This window comes from Acinonyx jubatus, chromosome D2 (assembly GCF_027475565.1).
Source record: "Acinonyx jubatus isolate Ajub_Pintada_27869175 chromosome D2, VMU_Ajub_asm_v1.0, whole genome shotgun sequence".
Classification (NCBI taxonomy): domain Eukaryota; kingdom Metazoa; phylum Chordata; class Mammalia; order Carnivora; family Felidae; genus Acinonyx; species Acinonyx jubatus.
The window spans coordinates 76,218,917-76,239,689 of NC_069393.1; the positions used below are offsets into that span (position 1 = coordinate 76,218,917).

General features: G+C 48.8%; 1 protein-coding gene across 20 annotated transcripts in view; it reads left to right on the forward strand.

Annotated features, from left to right (window-relative positions):
* The window catches only part of TACC2 (transforming acidic coiled-coil containing protein 2), a 210,728-nt gene that overhangs the window by 44,995 nt on the left and 144,960 nt on the right, over positions 1-20,773 (forward strand). For 16 of the 20 annotated variants that reach the window (XM_053207328.1, XM_027063276.2, XM_027063278.2 and 13 more), the window contains 2 exons: positions 13,624-18,825; positions 19,388-19,513. In XM_053207328.1, coding sequence (XP_053063303.1) covers positions 13,624-18,825; positions 19,388-19,513 — 5,328 coding nt within the window. The remainder of the gene's footprint in view (positions 1-13,623; positions 18,826-19,387; positions 19,514-20,773) is intronic. The other 4 variants (XM_053207321.1, XM_027063284.2, XM_053207329.1 and 1 more) reach the window with 1 other exon arrangement.

Consider the following 20,773-nt stretch of genomic DNA (forward strand, 5'->3'; position numbering starts at 1 on the left):
CCACTGAGTCACCTGCATGCAGGGCAGGGGACCCAGAGCCCAAACACACACCTCACCCACCGCTCAATATGGACACACGCAGATGACCGGAAGGCCACGAGGAAATCGAGGCTCAGAGAGGTTAAGAAACTCGTCCCCACACAGACAAAATGTGGCGTGATGGGGACCACAGTCCAGCTCGATCTGGTGCCTCTGGAAGCCGGGGCTCAGACCCATTATTGCTGAGCTCTCCCAGGGGGTCTGAAAACATTTGTGTTGTGGTCTCCATAATTAGAAGGAAACCCGGGTCTGTCCTTCAATTTAATTTCCCTATAAACAAGGTCCATTCGCAGACCCAGAAAAAAGAAAAATGAAAAAATCTGTTTGATGAGCAGGGGCTGGGCCAGCTCTTCATGACCGAGCCCCGTGTTTCCTAGGCAGTAGTAATCTCCTCCTTGCAAACAAACTTCTGCAAAGTCCCAGATCTACTCCCAAGCTCCTGCCAAGGCTGGGTGTGTCAGGCGGAGCCGGGGGCAGCCTCCGCCCCGCCAGTCCCCAGTCCTGCTTCTGACTCATTATTTATCTCTGGCAGGAAGTAAACGCAGAGAGGAGGGGGGGCGGGCGGGGAGTGAGCTCCCGACTTGAGATACAGGCTGAGAAAGAAGGTCACGCGCTGAATTAGGTGTGTGTCTGCTTTCTGCTCATCTGGTTTCAACAGGGCATTTAAAAAGAGGAGAGGAGGAGTATTTTTCCATCCTGAGATCATCTCCCATGCATTGCAACAATTTGGAAAATAGAGAAAAGTGACAAGTGAGGGGGAAAAAAAATCACCAATGCACTCACCATCTATAGACAATTGCTCTTAAAATATTAGTGCTTCCCTCAAGCTTTTCACATTTTCCTCATTCTTTATTGATTGTGGTGGCTGTGTGTGTATGTGTGTATATATTTTCATGTATTTAAATATTTAAATATCTTCAAACAATATATTTATTGATATAAATATTTATGTAATCTATTTAAACAATAATTATGTAATATATTTAAACAATAATATTTATATAATATATTTAAATAATATATTGACACACACATAATTTTTAAATGTTTTAAAATATGTTAACATACATATCAACACAACATACACATACATATATTATGCATAATATACTTAAATATTTAAACAATATACTAATACAGGTATTTACTACATACTTAAATAATTAATAGACTATGTTTTAGAGCAGTTTCAGGTTTAAAAATTGAGCCCTACAGAGAATTCTTATATACCCCCCTTCCTCCTATACAGTTTGCCTTATTATTAACATTTTGCATTAGTGTGGTATATTTGTTACAGCTAATGAACCAATATTGATACATTATTAACTAAGATCTACAGTTTATATCAAGCTCTGCTCTGTACAGTCTATGGATTTGGCAAATCCATAATACAATATCATACAGGTATTCGTTGCAATATCTTACAGAATAGTTTTACTGCCTTAAAAAGTTTCCTGTGCTGCACCTTTTCATTCCTCCCTCCCACCCCTACCAACCCCTGGTAACCATTGATCATTTTACTGTCTCCATAGTTGTGTGTGTGTGTGTGTGTGTGTGTGTGTGTGTGTGTGTGTTTACTGGTATAAAATACATTCTGTAAGAGTATGAAGCTGAGAGCTTGATGAATGTTTACACTCATGTGTAATCAAGCCTCCCCTAGATCTAAATCATTCCCGTCATCCCAGGACATTCTCTCATGTCCCCTCCCAGTCAATACACTGCCCAAGAATAACAACCATTCTGACTTCTGCCAGGTCTTGAACTTCATATAAAGGGGGATTAAACATCATTTATACTTTGGTGTCTGGCTCCTTAAAAAAAAAAATAAATAAATATATATATATATATATTTATATATATATAAATATATATATATTAATATATATATTTATATATCCAATATATATCCATATATATATAACCCTAACCCTAACTCTAACCCTAACTCTAATCATATATATATGTTTTTTTAAGTTTATTTATTTTGAGAGAGAGAGATAGAGAGCATAAGGAGGGGCAGAAAGAGAGGGGCAGAGAGAATCCCAAGCAGGCTCTATGCTGAGAGTGCAGAGCCTGATGTGGGACTCAATCTCACGACCGTGAGATCATGACCTGAGCTGAAACCAAGAGTCAGATGCTTAACCAGCTGAGCCACCCAGGTGCCCCATGTGTGTTCTAATTTTCATTTGGTTCAAGTATTGGTGCAAATACTTTCTAATTTTCCTTTTAATTTCTTCCTTGACTCATGGGCTATTAGAAGTGTATTATTTAATATCCAAATAGTTGGGGACTTTCCAGATATCTTTCTGTTATTAATTTATAATTTAATTCCACTGTAGCCAGGTGATATGCTTTGGATAATTTGAATCTTTTTAAATTTATTGAGACTTTTTAAAATGGGTAGAATATAGTCTATTTTCTAAATGTACCATTTGTACTTGAAAAGAATATAATTCTGCCACTAATGGGTAGTGTTTAGCAATTGGGTCAAGTTGGTTGATAGTGTTGCTCCAGTCTTTTATATCTGTGCTGATTTTCTATCTACTTGTTTAATCAATTATTTTTTTTTATTTTTTCATGTTTTATTTTATATTTGAGAGAAAGAGAATGAGAGAGCACAAGCAGGAAAGGGGCAGAGAGAGACAGAATCTGAGGCAGGCTCCAGGCTCCGAGCTGTCAGCACAGAGCCCGACGCAGGGCTCGAACCCACGAGCAGTGAGATCATGACCTGAGCTAAAGACGCTTAACTGACTGAGCCACCCAGGTGTCCCTTGTTCAATCAATTATTGAGAAAGGGGTATGGAACTATCACTTTATAACCAAGGATTTGGCTATTTCTTTTTTTTTTTTTTTTTGATCAGGTTTTGCTTTGTGTATTTTGAAGCTCTATTATTAAATAAACTTAAAAAATGTTGATTTATTTATTTTGAGAGAAAGAGAGAGAATGTGGTGGGAGAGTGGAAAGAGAGGGAGAGAGAGAATCCCAAGCAGGCTCCACATGCTTTCAGCACAGAGCCCATCATGGGGCTTGATCTCACAAACCATGAGATCATGACCTGAACCAAAATCAAGAGTCAGATGCTTAATGGAGTGAGCTACCTAGGCGCCCCTGTTATTAAATAGACTTTTAGAATGTTTATGTCCTATTGATGAATTGAACCTTTTATCATTAGGATGATCTTCCTTATGCCTGGTAATATTCCTTGCTCCAAAATCTGTTTTGTCTGATATAATACAGACACAGCAGCTTTCTTTTCATTAACATTTTCACAGTATAGTTTCCCCCTGCCTTTCATTCTCTTACTTTTAATCTATTTGTATTTTTAAGCAAAGTTTGAAATGCTTTTTCTGTAGACAGCATATAGTTGGGTCTTTCTTTTGCCATCCACTCTGAATATTACTACCTTTTAACAGAAGTGTTTATTACATTTACATTTAATGTGATTATCGATATGGTTGGTTTAAATCTACAGTCTTATTTGTTTTCTCCATCTCTTTTCTGTGCCTTTTACCCTACTTTTTGGCTTCTTTTGAAAAAAAGTCATTATTTTAATGATTCTATTTTATTTCCCTTTTAACTTATTAGCCATAACTATTTGTGTTATGTAGGTGGTTGCTTTAGGATCTATACTATACATCTTTGATGTGATGCATTTCAAGTGTTATTACACCATTTCATGTACATTTAGTAGAGTCTTACAACAATATATTTTTATTTCTCCCCTTCGGGCCTTTGTGTTTTGTTGTCATGTATTTTATTTCTATGTATGTTTCAAATCCCACGACATGTTATTTTTGCTTGACATAGCCAACTATCTCTTAAAGGAGATTTAAATAATGAGGAAAAAAGAACTTATATTTGCCTGCAGAGTCACCATTCCTGCTGTTACTTATTCTTTTGTGTAGGTACCGATGGCCGTCTGGTATTGTTTTCTTTTGGTTTGTGGGACTTCCTTCAACAGTTTTTGAAAGATAGGTCTGCTGGTACTTAATTCTCTTGGCTTTTAAATGTCTGAAAAAAACCCTTCTTTTCACCCATGTTTTAGGAAGCTGTTTTTGCTAGGCAAAGAGTTCTTGATCGACAGTTCTTTTCTCTTTTACTACTTGAAATTGATTGCCCCCCTGCACTCTAGCGTGCGTGGTTTCCAACCAAAACTCCTGCCATCCTTTCTTTTGTTCTTCTGTCTTTCCTTCTCTGGCTGCTCTTAATGTTTTGTTATGTTTTTACTGGTTTTAAGCAATTTGGTTATGATATACTTTGGTGTAAGTTCCTTCTTGTTTCTTGTGCTGAGAGTTAGATTCTTATATATACGGGTTTATAGTTTACATCATTTTTGGTAAGTTTTGCAGCCATTATTTCTTCAAATAGTTTTTAAAAATCTCCCTCCCTCCTTTGGGGACTCTAATTACATACATATTTGGCTGCTTGAATTGTCTCACAACTCACTGATGCTCTGTTTTTAAAAATTCTTGTCTTTTTCTCTGCGTGTTTCATTTTGGAGTCTTTCTACTGCTCTGTCTTCGAGTTCACTAGTCTTTTTCTCTGTAAGGACTAATCTGTTACTAATCCCACCCACTATGTTTTTCATTTTAGATATTAGAGTTTTCTTCTTGACACACTTGATTGGGATTTTTTTTTTAAGATTTTAGTTTTAAATAATCCCTACATCCAACATGGGGCTCAAAGTCACAACCCCAAGATCAAGAGTCACATGCTCCACTGACTGAGCCAGTCAGGTGCCCCTAATTGGGATCTTTTTTATGTCTTCCACATCTGTACTTAACATGCTCAATCTTCCCTCTAGCCTCCTGAACATATGGAACACAGTTATAATACTTTTTAAAAAGTCCTTGTGTAAGTAGACTTAGAAAAAAAATTTTTAAAGGGGGGGCACCTGGGTGTCTCGGTTCATCATCCGACTTCAGCTCAGGTCATGATCTCATGGTTCCAGGGTTCGAGCCCCGCTTCAGGCTCCGTGATGACAGTGTGGAGCCTGCTTGGGATTCTCTCTCTTTCCCCCTCTATCTGCCCCTTCCTGACTCATATTTTCTTTCTCTCTCTCAAAATAAATAAATAAACTTTAAAAAAAAAATTTTTAAGTCCTTGTGTACTAATTCTATCATCTGCCTAATTTCTGGGTTGGTTTTGATTAACTGAGTTTTATTTTCATTGTGGGTCATATTTTCCTGCTTCTTTGAATTCCAGATACTGTGGGGCCTTATGCTTTTGGATTCTGGATATTTTTGTATTCTTATAAATATTCCTGAACTTTGCTCTGGGATGCAGTTAAGTTATTTGGAACACCCTAATCCTTTTAGGGCTTCATTAGATGGGATCAGAGCAGTGTTTAGCCCAGGATTCATTTTTTCCACCACTGAGGCAAGACACTTCTTCGTGCTTTAACAGACGTCCCATGAATTATGGGGTTTTCCACTGTGGCTGGTGGGAACAGGAGCTTTTCCCAGCCCTGTGTTAGCTTTAAGGATTCTTCCCCATAAACCTTCCTGATGGTCTGAACCTAGTGTCAGGTTCATATACATATACATGCTAATCAGCACTTGGATATCCCCAGAGTTCTCTCTTTGTCCAAGTTTCTTTTCTCTGGCACTCAGATGCCCAGCTCCATCTCATCAAGCCCAAGAGACTGATGGACTCCCTGGGCCACATCCTTCAGGACTTAGCTGGGGTAAGAGGAGGACTTACTCTGTTGCTTTCCATCTCTGGGGATCACAGGCCTCTGTCGCCCATGTCTCTTCTAGCGGCCAAACCCCCATTAGTCCAACTCCCCGTTGTTGTTAATAATTCTGTATATGACACTTTCCAACCCAAGCTCTCTGAAAAGACCAAAAAGTCACTGTATCAAGTTTCTTTCTCTAGTTTTAAATGGGAGTGCAGCAAAACACCTGGCATTTATTTTGGGAGTGGTAGGGAGATGTTTCCAGAAGAAAGGGAATAATAAGAGAGAGGATACCATGGGCAAGAGTTGTTTTTCTTTCCTTTTCAAGAGCAGCTTATTTTGCATACACTTGTAATCTCTTTTCTGTTTGTGGCCTCAAATGCCAACCTTGAGAGGAGTTAATCTTCCCAAATCATCACCGCAGCTGTGTTAATGTTGGGAAGGAGCCTGGGATGGTTTTTATGTCTTCAACATGGAACTGGCTTTGCCTCTGGTGATGTTGACTCATCAACTCCCCCCACCCCACACACATTTAGGCTGGTGGAATTATAGAGAGGAAAATCTCAACAAAATAGGCTGGTGACTGGGACATGTTCTAGAAAAAAAACCCTTCTTCACAGTTTTTAGCTCAGTACACATGGGTTCAGCCTCACATGGTGACATTGATAACATCTTTTGTTCAGGGAATGCCCCAAATTCTCTGAAAGATTTTTCAATCGTCAAGGGAAGATTCCAATGCTTTGTACTTTTCTTGTGTTGACAAAGGAAGGAAAATGATTTTAATACACTTTAGAAGTCTTATCAAGAAGGAATGTTAGCAAAAATATGTTTACCGCTATTTGTTGTTTCTTGATGTCAAAACAAAATAAACACCCTGGCCGCCTTCCTGCCCCCCACAAAAAAATAAATAAATAAAAATAAAAATACCCCCATGATCCAAGCACACAAACAAAACAGTTGCTTGCATTTTCCCGTGGATAATTAGTAGGATTTAAATTAAAATTAAGAAAATATTCCTACCAAATATTCCACCAAATTCCTTGATTTGGGCTTATTAAAGTCTCAAAGACCTTTCTCTATTATGAATAAAAAAGATATCCTCTCTAATGGGATAGTAGTTTTATTTTTGGTATTTGAACATTAGGAAATGTCTGAACAATCAGAACTAATTATTATGTCAGAAACGCATTTCAGTGAATTGGGGTCTGATCATGACTTATCTAGATGCATTGGAAGGACAACGATAGATGTGAGTGACACACAGAGACATGGGTTTGTGCCAGCGATGGTGAGCTCGTGTGTGCAACAATCCGTCAGCCCTTCCAGCATTCAGTCTGGGAAGCACAAAATTGGGTCATTCCGCTGTCTTTTGGACGCTACGAGAAAGATGCTGAAAAAATTGGTTAGAAGATCATTTTTGAATTTTCCTTGGAATTCAGTTGCCGGGTTTCCTCCCTATGCTATGCCAAATGATGGATTCCCACAAGCAGACTGACACCGACCATGACCTTGAAGTCAGGTAACAGTTCATGTGGCAGAGTGCCGATGAAATAGTAAGGAAAACACCCTCTCAAACACACATCCTTCTCCCCCATAACTCTTTAGAACCTAACAATATTTTCCTTCCGCCTATTGCATGGGCTGCTCAAGCATTGTGGTCTTTGTTTTTTCTATCACAGAATGAGCATAAGAAAGAGTTAAAACTGGATTAAAAATACAAAGCTGAATCTGACAAGGCTGCTAAGGTCAGTGGGCTCCTAGGCCTCAGTGCAGGAAGCACTGTTTGGACAAGTTAAGATCGTGTGTGTAGATTGGACTTAATCTGCTGGAATCGCAAAGAATTTTCTGAGGGGGTGGCTTTCTCCATGAAATACCATGTTTAATTGTTTTTTTGTTTGTTTGTTTTTTGAAGTTTACTTATTTTGAGAAAGAGAGAGAGTGCTTGCATGAGCAGTGAAGGGGCAGAGAGAGAAGGAGAGAGAGAGAGAGAGAGAGAGAGAGAGAGAGAGAAGCCCAAGCAGGCTCCATGCTGCCAGTGCAGAGCCTGATGCAAGGCTCAAACTCATGAACATGTGAGATCATGACCTGCGCCAAAATCAAGAGTCAGATGCTTAACTGACTCAGCCATGTTCCAGCCATGTTTAGTTGTTGGGACTTGACAATTTCCCTCTCTTTATTAACCTGAGAATTCTTTCCTCTGCACAAATCACTTAGAACAGAAATCCTTTCCCAAACTCCCTGGAATAGAGATCCATCTCACAGTATGGGAGTTAACTCAAGTAAGCAGGTTTTTATGTCAGTAAACAAAATTATTCCTCATTTATAGACTCATTCCATCATTCCACGATTCATTCGGCAGAGTACATACGGGTGCTAGACCGAGATATAAAAACAAATGAGATGAATTCCCTTTAGCCTCAGGAGGTCATACCCAGCAGGAAAATAAGCGAGCAAACAAATAGGACAGCGTGTAGGTACTGAGAGAGAGTCTGCACACAGGCTTTAGGAGAATAGAAAAGGGAGCATATGCATCCCAGGGAGGGGTCCCTCCATGGAGGGAGGCGGAGGGGGGGTTCCTAACACAGAGCCCGGTGAGAGTGTCTGCACTGTTCCGGAGAGTAAGGGGGTCTTACCATGGTGGAGGGGAATCAGGGAAGCAAGTCAGAATGGCTGCTCCCAATACTGCCCCCTGAACTAACCCTCCACACCCAGTGCCAGGCTGTGTACAAGTGCAGGGGGCCACAAAGGCTGGGGAGGGCCACCCCAGAGAGGTTGTCACATGGCAGGCAGCTGGGGGAGGAGAAGGGTACCTATGGGGGCTGCTTTCTCCAAGTCACCAAGCAGAGGAGTCTCACCTCCTCCCGAGAGATTACGCTAAGGGAGAATTGGGCAGAAGTGTCATACTTCTCTGAGAGCTCAGCTGTGTCAGAAAAACACCAAATTGGTGGGCTGAGACAGGAAGGCACACAGCCAAGGACCGCCCCCAGCCCCGGGCCCCCTCATCACCACCCCAGCTGCCACGACTGGGGATAGTGTATTAGGATTGGTGGTTCCCAGGGGCTGCAGTCGAACTCACAGGATCTCTCTTTTCTCCTTGCTTTTCTTTTCTAGAAAGAACATTGGAATGCAGTGAGTAACAGTGATGATGTGATGTGGGGAAATTGCACTAATTTATGAAAATAACAAATCATTCACAGACTTCTGTACTTTATAATTAGTAACAAATTTCTTGCAGCACACCCCCTAGTTCATCAGACCCACCAGTGTGCGTAGGGCCTTAACCTCACTTCTTTGGAAGAAGCATTTAAACAAAAGTGTGTTGCCTTTTCTGAGCCTCATTTCCCTCATCTGTAAAATGAAGTGTTTGGACTAAACAGGTTACTAGAATGCTAGGGTTTCCTGGAAGAAAGGAGCATTCCTAACGTTCAAGTCAAACAACTGTGATTTGGGAGCATTTCTGTATATTTGGAATCCTTGTTTTGGGTTTATTTGTATCTGCCCATCCACCCATCCACCTACCCAGCTGTCCATCCACTCAACCATCCATTCACTCACCCATCCATTTACCCAACCATCCACCTACCCAATCATCCATCCACCAACCATCCATCCACCGATCATTCACTCACCCATCCATTTACCCAACCGTCCATCTACCAATCACCCATCCATCTACCCAACCATCTATCCACCCAATGATCCATCCGCCCAAGCATTCATCCAATCAGCCATCCATCTACTCATACATTCATATATTCAATGTTTGCTCTACCCTACATACTGAGGATACAATATTGAAAAGAGAAAAGACTCAGTCTTCATTATCCTCCAGTGGAGGGAATGGTCATCAATCCATGTTGTGGCAACTGTGACTACAGCCATCACTAGGTGGGCCTGTGAAAGAAGATCTGATCCCAGAGGTCAGGAAGGCTTTGTTGACAAGTGATGAGTGGAACTGAGACCTGCTGGGGAAGAGTAGGAGGGCTCTGGGCTCTGGGCTCCAGGCAGATGCACGGATGGGGAGCTCCGAGTGGGACGAGACAGGAAAGGCAGGCTGGGGCCACAGCTGATTGCAAAATGAAGCCATCGGAGAGTCTTCCCACGAGGCTGATGGGATCAGGCTTTTATTTCTAAGCCATCGCTCTGGCTGCAGACCGGAAGACAGAATAATGCAGCCAGAGTGAATGGGAGAAGCAGTGCCCGTGCAGAAGAGGTGAGGCCAGCAAGCACAGGGAAGCGGGAGGTGTCAGGGCCCTGGAGCCAGGCGGTGCAGGGCTTGATCTTGCTTCGCATCAGGAGCTCCGAGACCCTGAGTCCAGTCTTAAACCTCTCTGGGAATATTTCTACATGTGGGCAGTGTAAGGGCTATCCATTCTGCGGGGCTACTGAGTGCATTAAACACAGTCATAACTGAAAAGGGCTTAGCGTGGGCCTGGCCTTGATAAATGCTCAGTATGTGGCCACCTCTCCATCGTGACAGTGATGCTGTATGGTTTTGCTGGTTCCCTTCAACCCTGGTAGTTCAGGGGCCACGCTTGTTTTTCCTCAAACGGCCTCCTTCTCTGAACATTCCTGGGTGGTTCAAGCGTATGTCCTCAGAACTGTGTCTTTAGGAGCCCATCTGGATGTGATTGTCTCCAGCCAGGGTAGTGGGGACGGCCTTTTCTGCACCTCTGTTGTCTGCTCCGAATTTTGCTGCAGGAAATCACCTCTTAGCCCACGCTACTCCGTTTGTTGTGCTGGGGGCCTCTGGTCTGCACCAAGGGGCCTGCATCGGGCCTCATCCTGCAACTTGCACTCAACGGCAGCGCCCCCTTCGGGCTGCAAAGCCTCCATTGAGAGGTCTACGCTGCCCAGCCCTCAAGAGCCGGCCTTTGGATTCTGAGCTGGATGGCCGTCCCACACATGCTGATACAATCTTGAAGCATAAAAGGACATTATGTAACCTTCAGTTACTGAAGAGCCCTCACAGATCGGTTCTCAGAATTTTTCCTGCCCTTGGGCAAATCTGCTTCTGACAAGTGGCTTTAATCTGGTTTTAAAAATTGCTTCAGATGGATAATCAAAGAAATTGCTGGTGCTTAGCTTATGCTAAATAACCCAAGCAGGGCTTTTATTAGAGGAGGGAGGCGGGGGAGCCGTGTGTCCCACGCGCGGTGGGAATTTGCTCCCGGTGGTTGTCTGATAAGACTCACAGGTTTTCAAGGTGCCCAAGTTGAGTGCATCTATCATCTTGTCCCTCAGTCTACCTGAAGGGAAGCCATACACTCCCTCTGAGCTGGCAGCTCCTGTCAGAGGCGGGGACAAGGAAGTGGTTTTATTTGTGTCATTACCGGTGTGTTGGGGGCGGGGGGCTGTGTTCTGTGCTTCTGGATCAATCAGACGTATGGAGGAGTGCTTCATTTCCAAATTACACACCACTGATCTCATTAACTTCTAAATGGTGAGACCCCTCGTTTGTGGGTGGGACACAAAATGCAAAGTGCTCGTTAAAAGGAAGCTGGCCAGATGTGGAGTGCAGAGTTGTTGGTTCCAGAACAATCCATGAGCCAACAGCCCTGTGGCTTGTGAGCCCTCCGAGCCTGGTGCTTCCTGAGGCAGACAGAGTCAACGCTGGGCCAGGGCTTTCTGGGCGCAGCTGTCCGTGTGACCAGCTGAGGATTACAGGGGTCTGGACAACTCACCCCCTGAGTTTTCTCTTTTTGCCCTTGTCAGTCCTGAAGGGGTCTGAAAACATGAATCTCGTTGAGACAGTAGCCAACTCTTTCTTGGGCCCATCCTAAATATTCTCAGCACATCATTCCTGTGTTATATGTGTGGGAACAGGCATTAAATAAGGATTAGTGGTGCTGTGACGGTGTATACATACCCCCTTGGAAGATGTCAAGCACATTTCATAGGTGAGGGGCCTGGGGAGAGGCTGGAATAGAGTCAGGGAAAGAGACTAGGGGCGTAAACAACAGGTATTGGTTGATCACAGTTCTGGAGGCAGGATATCCAACATCAAGGTGCCAACAGATTCCGTCTGCTGAGAGCCTGCTTCCTGGTTCACGGATGGACGTTTTTTCACTGCGTCCTCACAAGACCGAAGGGACAAGGGAGCTCTCCGGGGACTCGTTCATAAGGCCACTAATCCCATTCATGGGGGCTCCAGAATCAGGACCAAGTCACCTCCCAAAGGCCCCACCTCCCAATACCATCACCTTGGGGATCAGGTTTCGACACGTGAGCTGGGGGGACACAAACATTCAGGTTCCCTTTTGGAGAAGTTTTTATTCCTGGGGGCAGCGTACATTATGTTCCCAACTTCTCAGCTGGGAAAACTGGAAACCTCAAAATGCGGCAAGGATAGTACGATAAATACCCGTATGCCTGTTGTATTGGTCGGCTTACACTGCCACAGATTGAGGGGCTTTGGCAGAAGAAATTTATTTTCTCACTGTTCTAGGAGCTGGAATTGCAAGGGTAGGGGGGGTGGTTTCAGATGAGACCTTTCTTCTCGGCCCGCAGACGGTGGCTCCTGGCCGTGTCCTCTCGTGGCCTCTTGTCTGTGTGACGCACTCCTGGTGTCTCTTCCTTTTTTCAAAATTTTGTATTGGCCATGTATTATTTAAAAACATTTTTAAATGTGCTTAAGAAAAACCACGTAGAATTGAAAAGGCCAGTCCAGATATGGCAGGTGATGAACTAATTTACAGTAACCCGATAGCTGGATACCTACAGCAAATCCATCATTCTGAGCCACGTTCCCACAAGTTGCCTGCAGGGTTCACATGCTGTCCAGCAAAGTAAGTTCAAGTTAGGACAGATATGGGTATGAAGGTAATTCAGCTTTTAGTTTTATATATAGGTCACAGGCAGAAACTGCAGACCTAAGCAGACTTGATGTTTAGATTATGCCCCTCACAGTACCGCATGTTGAATTTAAGAATCGAGTCAACTTTTTTGGGGCGCCTGGGTGGCTCAGTCGGTTGAGCATCCGACTTCGGCTCAGGTCATGATCTCACAGCTCATGAGTTCGAGCCCCACGTCGGGCTCTGTGCTGACAGCTCGGAGCCTGGAGCCTGCTTCAGATTCTGTGTCTCGCTCTCTCTCTGCCCCTAACCCGCTCACATTCTGTCTCTGTCTCTGTCAAAAATAAACAAACATTAAAAAAAAATTTTTTTTAAAGAATCAAGTCAACCTTTATCAAGAGTAACCCTTTATCTCTCTTTTTTTAAGTTTATGTATTTATGTATGTATTAATTTATTTAGAGTGCAAGCGGGGGAGAGGGGCAGAGAGAGAGGGAGAGATTGAGAATCCCAAAAGCGGGCTCTGTGCTGTCAGCATGGAGCCCGACTCAGGGCTTAAACTCACAGACCACAAGATCATGACCTGAGCCAAATTGAAGAGTCAGAGGCTTCACCGACTGAGCCACCCAGGTGACCCAAGAATACTTCTTTATTTCAAAGCATGGCTTTGCCCACTTGTGCCTTTTTCCTGAACATCTAAGGGTTCACATATGTACTTAGGACCAACCTCGTAAGTTACATGGAACTGGTTCAAACCCTCCATTATGGTTTATACATATTAAAAACTTTCATTCTCCTGCGTTTTGGACTACTGGGATTTTGTTTTCATATTTCCCTATTCACAGCCGAGCAACACGGAAAGCTCCAAGCTGCATGTGTGTGATGCCCCCGAATTGATTTTTGGAGAAAGCGAAGGCTTGTGTGATGGTTATGGGAGGGGGAGGACTGGGGAGTGAGGTCTCTTCGTGGCGAGGAGTGAGCTGCACGGGGATGGTGTGCTTTGTGGTCTTTAGTGGGAGAAAAGGTGGGGGTGGGGGTGATTCTGCTTGTGATGTGGCTCTGGCCTCACATCCATGAGAATGAATGAAACATCAAATGTTTTCATTGTTGGCAGTGCTGGGCTCCGAAGCTCCTGTCCCACTTCTGAAGGTGCTGCCAGCCTGGATCCGTGCTTCCTGTCCCCAGAAGTGACAGGGCCGAGCAAATGCCCACAGGAAGCCAGAGGCCCAGAAGGTTCTCCACTGCTCTGGCCACCAGTGCCCTGGGAGTTTGAGTGCCCCCCAGCCTCCACGCCCATTGCCAAGGGCCCCCCGGAAGGTTGCCTGCCAAGCCCCGGAGCAGCACCTGAAGACTGGCCCCTAATTCAACACCCCAGGAAGGAACCTTCCCCAAATGCCCATGGGGATGTCCCAACAGCGTTTGTCCCTGAAGGGGACAGTTCTACTCAGTGCAATGTGGGTGCCATCGTCCCCAGTGCCCAGGGCAGAGGGGGACAGCTGAAGGAAGAGGGACATAAATTATCTTCCTCCAGGAGCACTGACCAGTTGCCAGCAATTTCAGCAGCACCTCCTCAAGAGCTGATAAAGGGACAGCTTTGTGGAGAAGACGGCCAGCCTGGCGGCTCTGAGTCCCAAGGGAAAGAGGTGGCAGGTGGCCTTCCCCTCGCAGAGTCCAGGCAGGGGGCGGCTTCCATACCAGCGGCCCCGAAGGCCCCAGCTGCAGCTCAACCAGACGGGGAGAGCTCAGCTGGCCTGGAAGAGCCCCCCACAAAGCCCGAGACCCCGACTCCACAAGATCCGGCGCCCAGAGCCTTAGACAGAGAAACCTGCCAAGTGGAGGCACTGCCTCAGGCTTTAGCTGATGACTCGGGACTCCTCGGGGCCTGCCGCCCCACTGGGAACAACTCAGGGGCTGCCCGAGAGGCCGGCACCAATTCCTGGGAAAGCTGCCAGCAGCAAATGGGAGCACATCTGGAGCACCCGGAGCTGCCCTGGGATTCACCGAGTCCTGTGCTGGCACCCGGGCCCGGGGACTCTCGGAAGGAGACCGTGGATGCCAGCGGTGCTCGGGGACACTTGGAGACAGCGGGAATGGGAGGCCATCCCAGTATAGCTGTCTGTGCTTCTGCAGGCAACCGACCCGCAGGGGCTTCGCTTGTGAGCGCCGAGCCTTCCCCACAGGCCCCGACGGAGGATGCATATCCACCTTCAGTCTCCACTTTGCAGCCCGCTGCCGGGGCCTCAGCTGCTGCAGAAGAGCCCGGCTGGTCGACCAGAGAGATGGTTTCCGGGACTGCGATGCCAGTTCTTACAGATCTGGCCGAAGGGCTGACGGGACGGGAGAAGCACACGTCAGATCTCAGAAATGAGGGAGAAGGTCTAGAAGGGAGCCCTGGAGAGGGTCCTGACCCTGTGCCCCCGGAGGACAGGGGAGAGCTCTCAACGAGGGACCATGAAGTCCAACAAGAGGTACCGCCCCCCGCCCCACCCAGTGCATCAGATGAAAGTGCCAGAAAGTCCCTGGGGCCAAAGGATGAAGCCGTGACCCCTGAAAGCCCAGCAGTGGCTGAGAAGGAGAGCAGACCACCTGGGGCCAACTCTAGGGGACAGGAAGAAGTCACACAGCCACTGGACAGTAGAGATCTTGAGAACCCATGGGGAGAGCAACCCGGGGCCTTCGGCGGCAAGCCCGACCCAGAGGTAGAAAAAGACGAGGTTTCGAAGCTAAGCCATGACGTGGAGAGCAGAGCGCATCCCGGCACGGACTCAGCACAGCCCCTCAAGAAGGAGGGTCCTGGGCACCCCGACAGGCCTGGCTCTCCATCAAAAGATGCAGCTGGGAGCTCGGTGGCCTATGGGATGATGGGAGAAGCCCGCGCGGTCCATGCCTCTGGCTCCCTGCGCAAGCTCCCTGGGAAGGATCTCCTCCTGCCCCCTGGGCCAGACGGAACTGGTGAACACATTCTTCCCGAAGAAGCCGTCTGGGCGGGGCCAGGGTTGCAGACCCAGTGTCCCGACACCCTTCAGGACGTGGGAGGGTTGGAAAGAATGGACTATCTTCCTGCTTTAGAATCTGAGAAATCAGATTTCCTGTCAGCTCCTGCTGCAGAGGTCAACCCCAAAGCCCAGGAGGCGGAGAGCACTTCGGAGACAAAGATGAGGAGCCCCCCATCTGCGCCGAGGCCCGGCAGCTGTGCCGGGGAGGCTTTGCCGACATCCCCGGGCCAGCCTTGTGGGCTGGGGCGTGAGGCCGCTGGTCAGGAAGTCCATGCTGATGGGCCACCCCCCGAGGGGGAGAATTTGGCAGTGGACTCTGGGCTCGCGATGCTCAGCCTGGAGCAAGGTCGGCAGGGAGAGCCGCCCTGCCTGGGGGACCCCCGGATACAAGGAGCTGCTTCTGAGGGGCCCTGGGTGTCTTCTGAGACCCCTCTCCAGCCCTTGCAATCAGACCCAGAAGCATCCGTCTTTGACATGCTCAGGGAGAAGCCCCAGCACGGTGAACGTGAGAAGGAGACTTACCCAGGGGGTCTAGGTTTTAGGAACGTGGGCTCAGATGCTCCTCAAATACCTGCGGGGCCTCCGGAGGATGCGTGCTGGCCTCCGTATGGAACAGAGGAGCAGGCTTCCAGATCAGGGCTTCAACGTGCGCTCCCCAAAGACGGTCTGTGTGATGCTCCGAGGTCAGCTCCCAGAGACACGGTTCCAGAAAGTCCTGCGAGCGAGCAGCCAGAGTCATCAGCACCAACGGGACGGGGGTTGCCCGTGCTAGGGCAGGGTGAGCAAGAGGAAGCATGCGGTGGCAGTCTGCCCGCCGGGGACTCGCCTCCCGCGGGTCTCTTGAGCGGAAGGGAAAATTGCTGTGCCGAGCAGGGGCTGAACAAGTCCCAGCAGGAGCCGGCAGGTGTGTTGAAAGCCAGCAGTCGGCATGAAGAAGCATGTCTCAGTGATGCAGGAGCTTCAGAAGCCGCGGACGCTCAGCCCCCGCTCCGGGGATTGGGTGAGACGGAGCAGGCAAGTGGGAACACAGCGGGGACCCCACCTTGTTGGCCTGACTCAGTAGCTCTCCTGGATGCAGCTCGCGGGCCGCCGGCCGCCCTTGGAGTCACACCCACCCGGGATGCCCCGGACAGAGAGGCGAATGGTGAAACCCGGGCGGGCAGGCAGCAACCAGCACCGGCCCCACCGAAGGGAATGGAGCTCCCCATAACCTTGGATGCAGAGGCCCAACGACTGCTTGGAAGGTCCCCCGCGGCTCAGGATCAAGGTGCTGATGGTGGGGCTGCTGAGGCCGGTGGGCACGCTGAGGAGGGAGACCTGGGGCTCCAGCGGGCTCTGGAGGGGCCAGCGGAAGCTGCTGTGTGGGGCGGCTGCCTTCAGACTGAGCAGTGCGCCTCCCCTGGGAAGGAAGCCTCTACCTTTGCCCTCTCTGAGCCCTGCCGAGCAGAACAGCTTTCAGCCAGCTCCCGGGATGCCTTGCTCGCAGCCAGAGACCTGGGTGCCATTCCCGGGAGCAAGGTGGATATTTCTGCAGCCCAGGCTGTCCACAGCCCAAAGAAACCCTTGCCACCGGGGCCACCAGAAGAGGCTGCGCCCAGCACTCCCTACCTGGATATTGATGGTGCTGCTGGAAAGGGGGCAGAACCTTGTGCCGTAGAAGAGTCTCCACTTGCCTTGGAGGATGCTACCCCCAGGAAGATTTCTGCCGGCTTGCTGGCCTTGCTCTCACAACCAGGAGCAGGTGGCGAAATCTCTGCGGTGCAAGCCGGCAGCGGAAGCCCCAAAGCCGGAAACTTTGAGGGACCTGCGGGCTCCGTCCCCTACCTGGACAGGATGCCGCTTCTGACCGAGAATAAGCAGGTGACAGGGGAGGAGGGGGCAAGAGCGCCCGGTGCAGGCACCAAGCCCGGGGAGATGCCAGCACGCCCTGCCAGTGAGGGAAGCGTGGCAGGTGATGCAAGGGAGACGGAAGGCAGCGGGGAGAAGATGGTAGAACCTTCCAAGGATCCAAGGAGAGGCGTGTCAGGTGGCATGGATGCAAGCCCCAAGCACACCGGCATGATCGCTGGGCTCCCTGACTTCAGGGAGCACATCACCAAGATCTTTGAGAAGTCTGTGCTCAGAGCCCTGACCGCCGATCGGCCCCAGAGTACAGCGGGAGAAAAGGCAGGAGCTGAGGGGAGTGTGCGGGGTGAGGACCTCGCAGGGCCACACCCAGAGAGGCCTCCAGACGGGACTCAAGGAGCGGTCATCGCCCCTCTCCCCGCCCTTCCTGCTGGACTCGGGGTGGGCACAAGAGAAAAGAAACGAGAGCTGCCTACGGAGGCTGAGATCCCCCACCTGGTCCCCCAAGACCCCGCTCCAGGAAAGCTGCGGGGTCTGGCGGCACCAGCCGCAGAGCAGAACCTGCCCGGTGCCAGCGTGGGGAAGGAAATGGCTGGTGTCCCACAGATGGTGGAGGACAGTGAGAAGCCAGAGGGGGCTGGGGAGGCCGAGCCGGGGCTTGGGGGCCAGGCCCACTCACAGCAGGGCGGGGCCCAGGGGGAATTAGCTTCGGGTGTCTCCTCTCCGGGAGCCGTACCGCACACGCCCGTGGAAAAGGCTGCTGACTTCCAGGTGGTTCCCCAGAGCCACGGAGGAGGGGCCTCAGCTCCAGAAGACAGAATTCCTCCTGGATTGTACCACCAAGAAGCGGCCACCGGCGACAGTCAACCCGGAGAGGATGACGGTGCCTGGGGCTTTGCTCACACAGGGGGTCCAAGTGGCATGCCCGTGTTCACCTGGGCCCTGGGAGCATCTTCTCCCCGTGGGGAGATTGTGGCCGAGGCCATCGGCGCACCCTGGCCCCCCGACGCGCTTGGGGGTGAGCAGAGGCATGGGGGTGGTGCCGGGATCTCAGAAACGCAAAATGCCCCAGAGCCACAGGCTGGAGAAGCATCAGCCACTCCCCTGGAGCCCAGCGCCGTGGCAGGAGCTGCTGGGGAAGCAAAGGGTGACGTCACTCTGAGCACAGCCGAGACCAGGGCACGTGTGTCTGGTGACCCGCCCGAGACAGGTGCTCCAAGGATGCTCTCGGGTGCTGCTCCTGGGCCAGCGCTGCCAGGAACCGGCGGGGCCCCGGGCTGCTCTGATGGGGCCCCGGGCACGGAGGACAGCCCGGACAGCCCGTCTGTGCACCAGCAGGCTGAGGAGTGGCCGGGCCCTGAGCCCCCCATCGCTGCTGGGGGCGGGAAGCTACAAGTCTCCTCACCTCCAGAGCCTGAGGGACCTCGGGACCCGCAGCTGCAAAACCAGGCCCCGGGAGCGCTCCACGCCGAAAGGTACAGACGAGGACAAACTCCCAGGGGAACATGGGGCCAGCTTCGGGAGCGATTCCCACCCCGGGTTTTTAAGAGTCAGTGAAACAGACGGGTGGTTTTTTTAAAAAGCTAAGTTGTCCATACTTAACTGTTTAAGTTTACTCGCTTGCCACCTCTGGACGTGCAGCGATTTTCAGAAATGTGAGCAAAATGGTGGAAGCAGGGAGCTGTTTGTTCCCAGTGTCCCGTTCCCGGTACGTGACCTTCCATTCGCTTAATGAAAACTGTCTGAAGAGCGTGAAATGTTTACTGGCTAGCAGCACGCTCTTGGGTCAGAGGTTGGAGTCAATCATATGTTTTCCTGGAGCCCAGATACATTTGCTTTTGAATCTGGATTTATTTATACAGAGAGGCCCAAATGATCCCAAAGCATCTCCAAGCCGTTGACTTCCCGGAAGGTGATTTTTGTCTAGGATTTGGGGGTAGTACCATTTACAGCTTTAATTGGGAAATGGGCTTTTTCAGTAGGATGTGGAGACAGATACCCTTCTTACCATCGATTGCTTTCTCTACCTTATCCCAGAAAGAGCCCCAGGCCCGATCCATCCACCTTACTTTCAGTTCCCGAGAAGGAGGCTCCAAACGTCCCGGGCAACGTCGTTTCAGACGAGGCCAGAAGTGTGGGAGGAGCAGAAAGGTCAGTAAAAAGGTATCAGCCTTTGGAGAACCAAGAGGCCTTGCTTTGGCAGACACATTGGGTGTTTTGCAGAGGAGAGATCTGCTGACACACGAGTCCTTATATAAGAAAGAAGCAAACAGCCTTTCCCATTCCTTATACAGGTGAAACAGTGCCCAAGATGACTGAGGGCTCCATTGCTATGAACAGGATGGAGTGAATTTCACATCTGAGTTTAGTACCTTAAAAACAACAACAACAACAACAGCGTTATTGAGATGTAATGCACATTCGCTCATTTGAACTGTGCGATTCGGTGGCTTTTAGTTAATTCACAGAGTTGTGCAACCATCACACCAGTCAATCTTAGAACATTGTCATCCGCCCCCCAAAGAAACCCTGCACCCCTTAGACATCACACGCCACCCCCCAACCCCAGCCCTAGACAACCACTCATCTGGCTTATTGCCTTTTGAGGCAGATGAGTTCAACGCTGATTTAATCTCCGAGGCTGGAATGTCTACTCACCAACCCCAGTCATACTCCATAGAGATCTCGAGATTAGGGGGCAAATGAAGGGGTCACTGTGAATCCTGGACCCTCACACTTGTGGGACATGCCCCTGCCGGCTCTTTCCTCCGTGAAATGCCACCTGTGGTTGTAGAAAACCTACTGCTCAGAAGTTTCACCCTTCCGGGGAAATTGACCATCCTGGAACGTTTTGGCTGTTCTGGTGCTCTGTGTGTGTGTGTGTGTGTGTGTGTGTGTGTGTGTGTGTGTGTGTGTGTAGCAGGGTGGACTTTAAATTAGTACCTGTGGCAGCCCAGCGTGTCCTCCCAAACAGCTGCAAGCATTTTATAAATGATTTGATTCATATTTCACACATGTGGAAAGAATGCACAATCACCTGTTTTTCGAGTCTGAGCTCTTCTGCCGACACCCAGCTGCCTTCCCTGCCCCACAAGGGCACCTCTTAGAACGCTGGGCCGGCGAGAAGCAGGCACGTGCTGCCCTGGGCAGATGTAAGTGTCATCTGCGCTGGGCACTTGTCTCTGCTGCTGACGTAGCACGTAACCCCCCACCCCCGCCCCAGTCCTGGCCTGTGTGTATTTTTGACACTCCCAGTTAAAGTGCAGGAGAAATATCTAAGTAGGAAAATCCTCTCCCTCCCAACAAATGATATATTAGCACCCTTCTCCATGTCCCTGGAGGTTTTATCACCTTCTTGGAGAACTTAGGGCCAGACATATGGTAGCTCAAGAAATATTTATGGTTCGTTGTTATAATCATTGA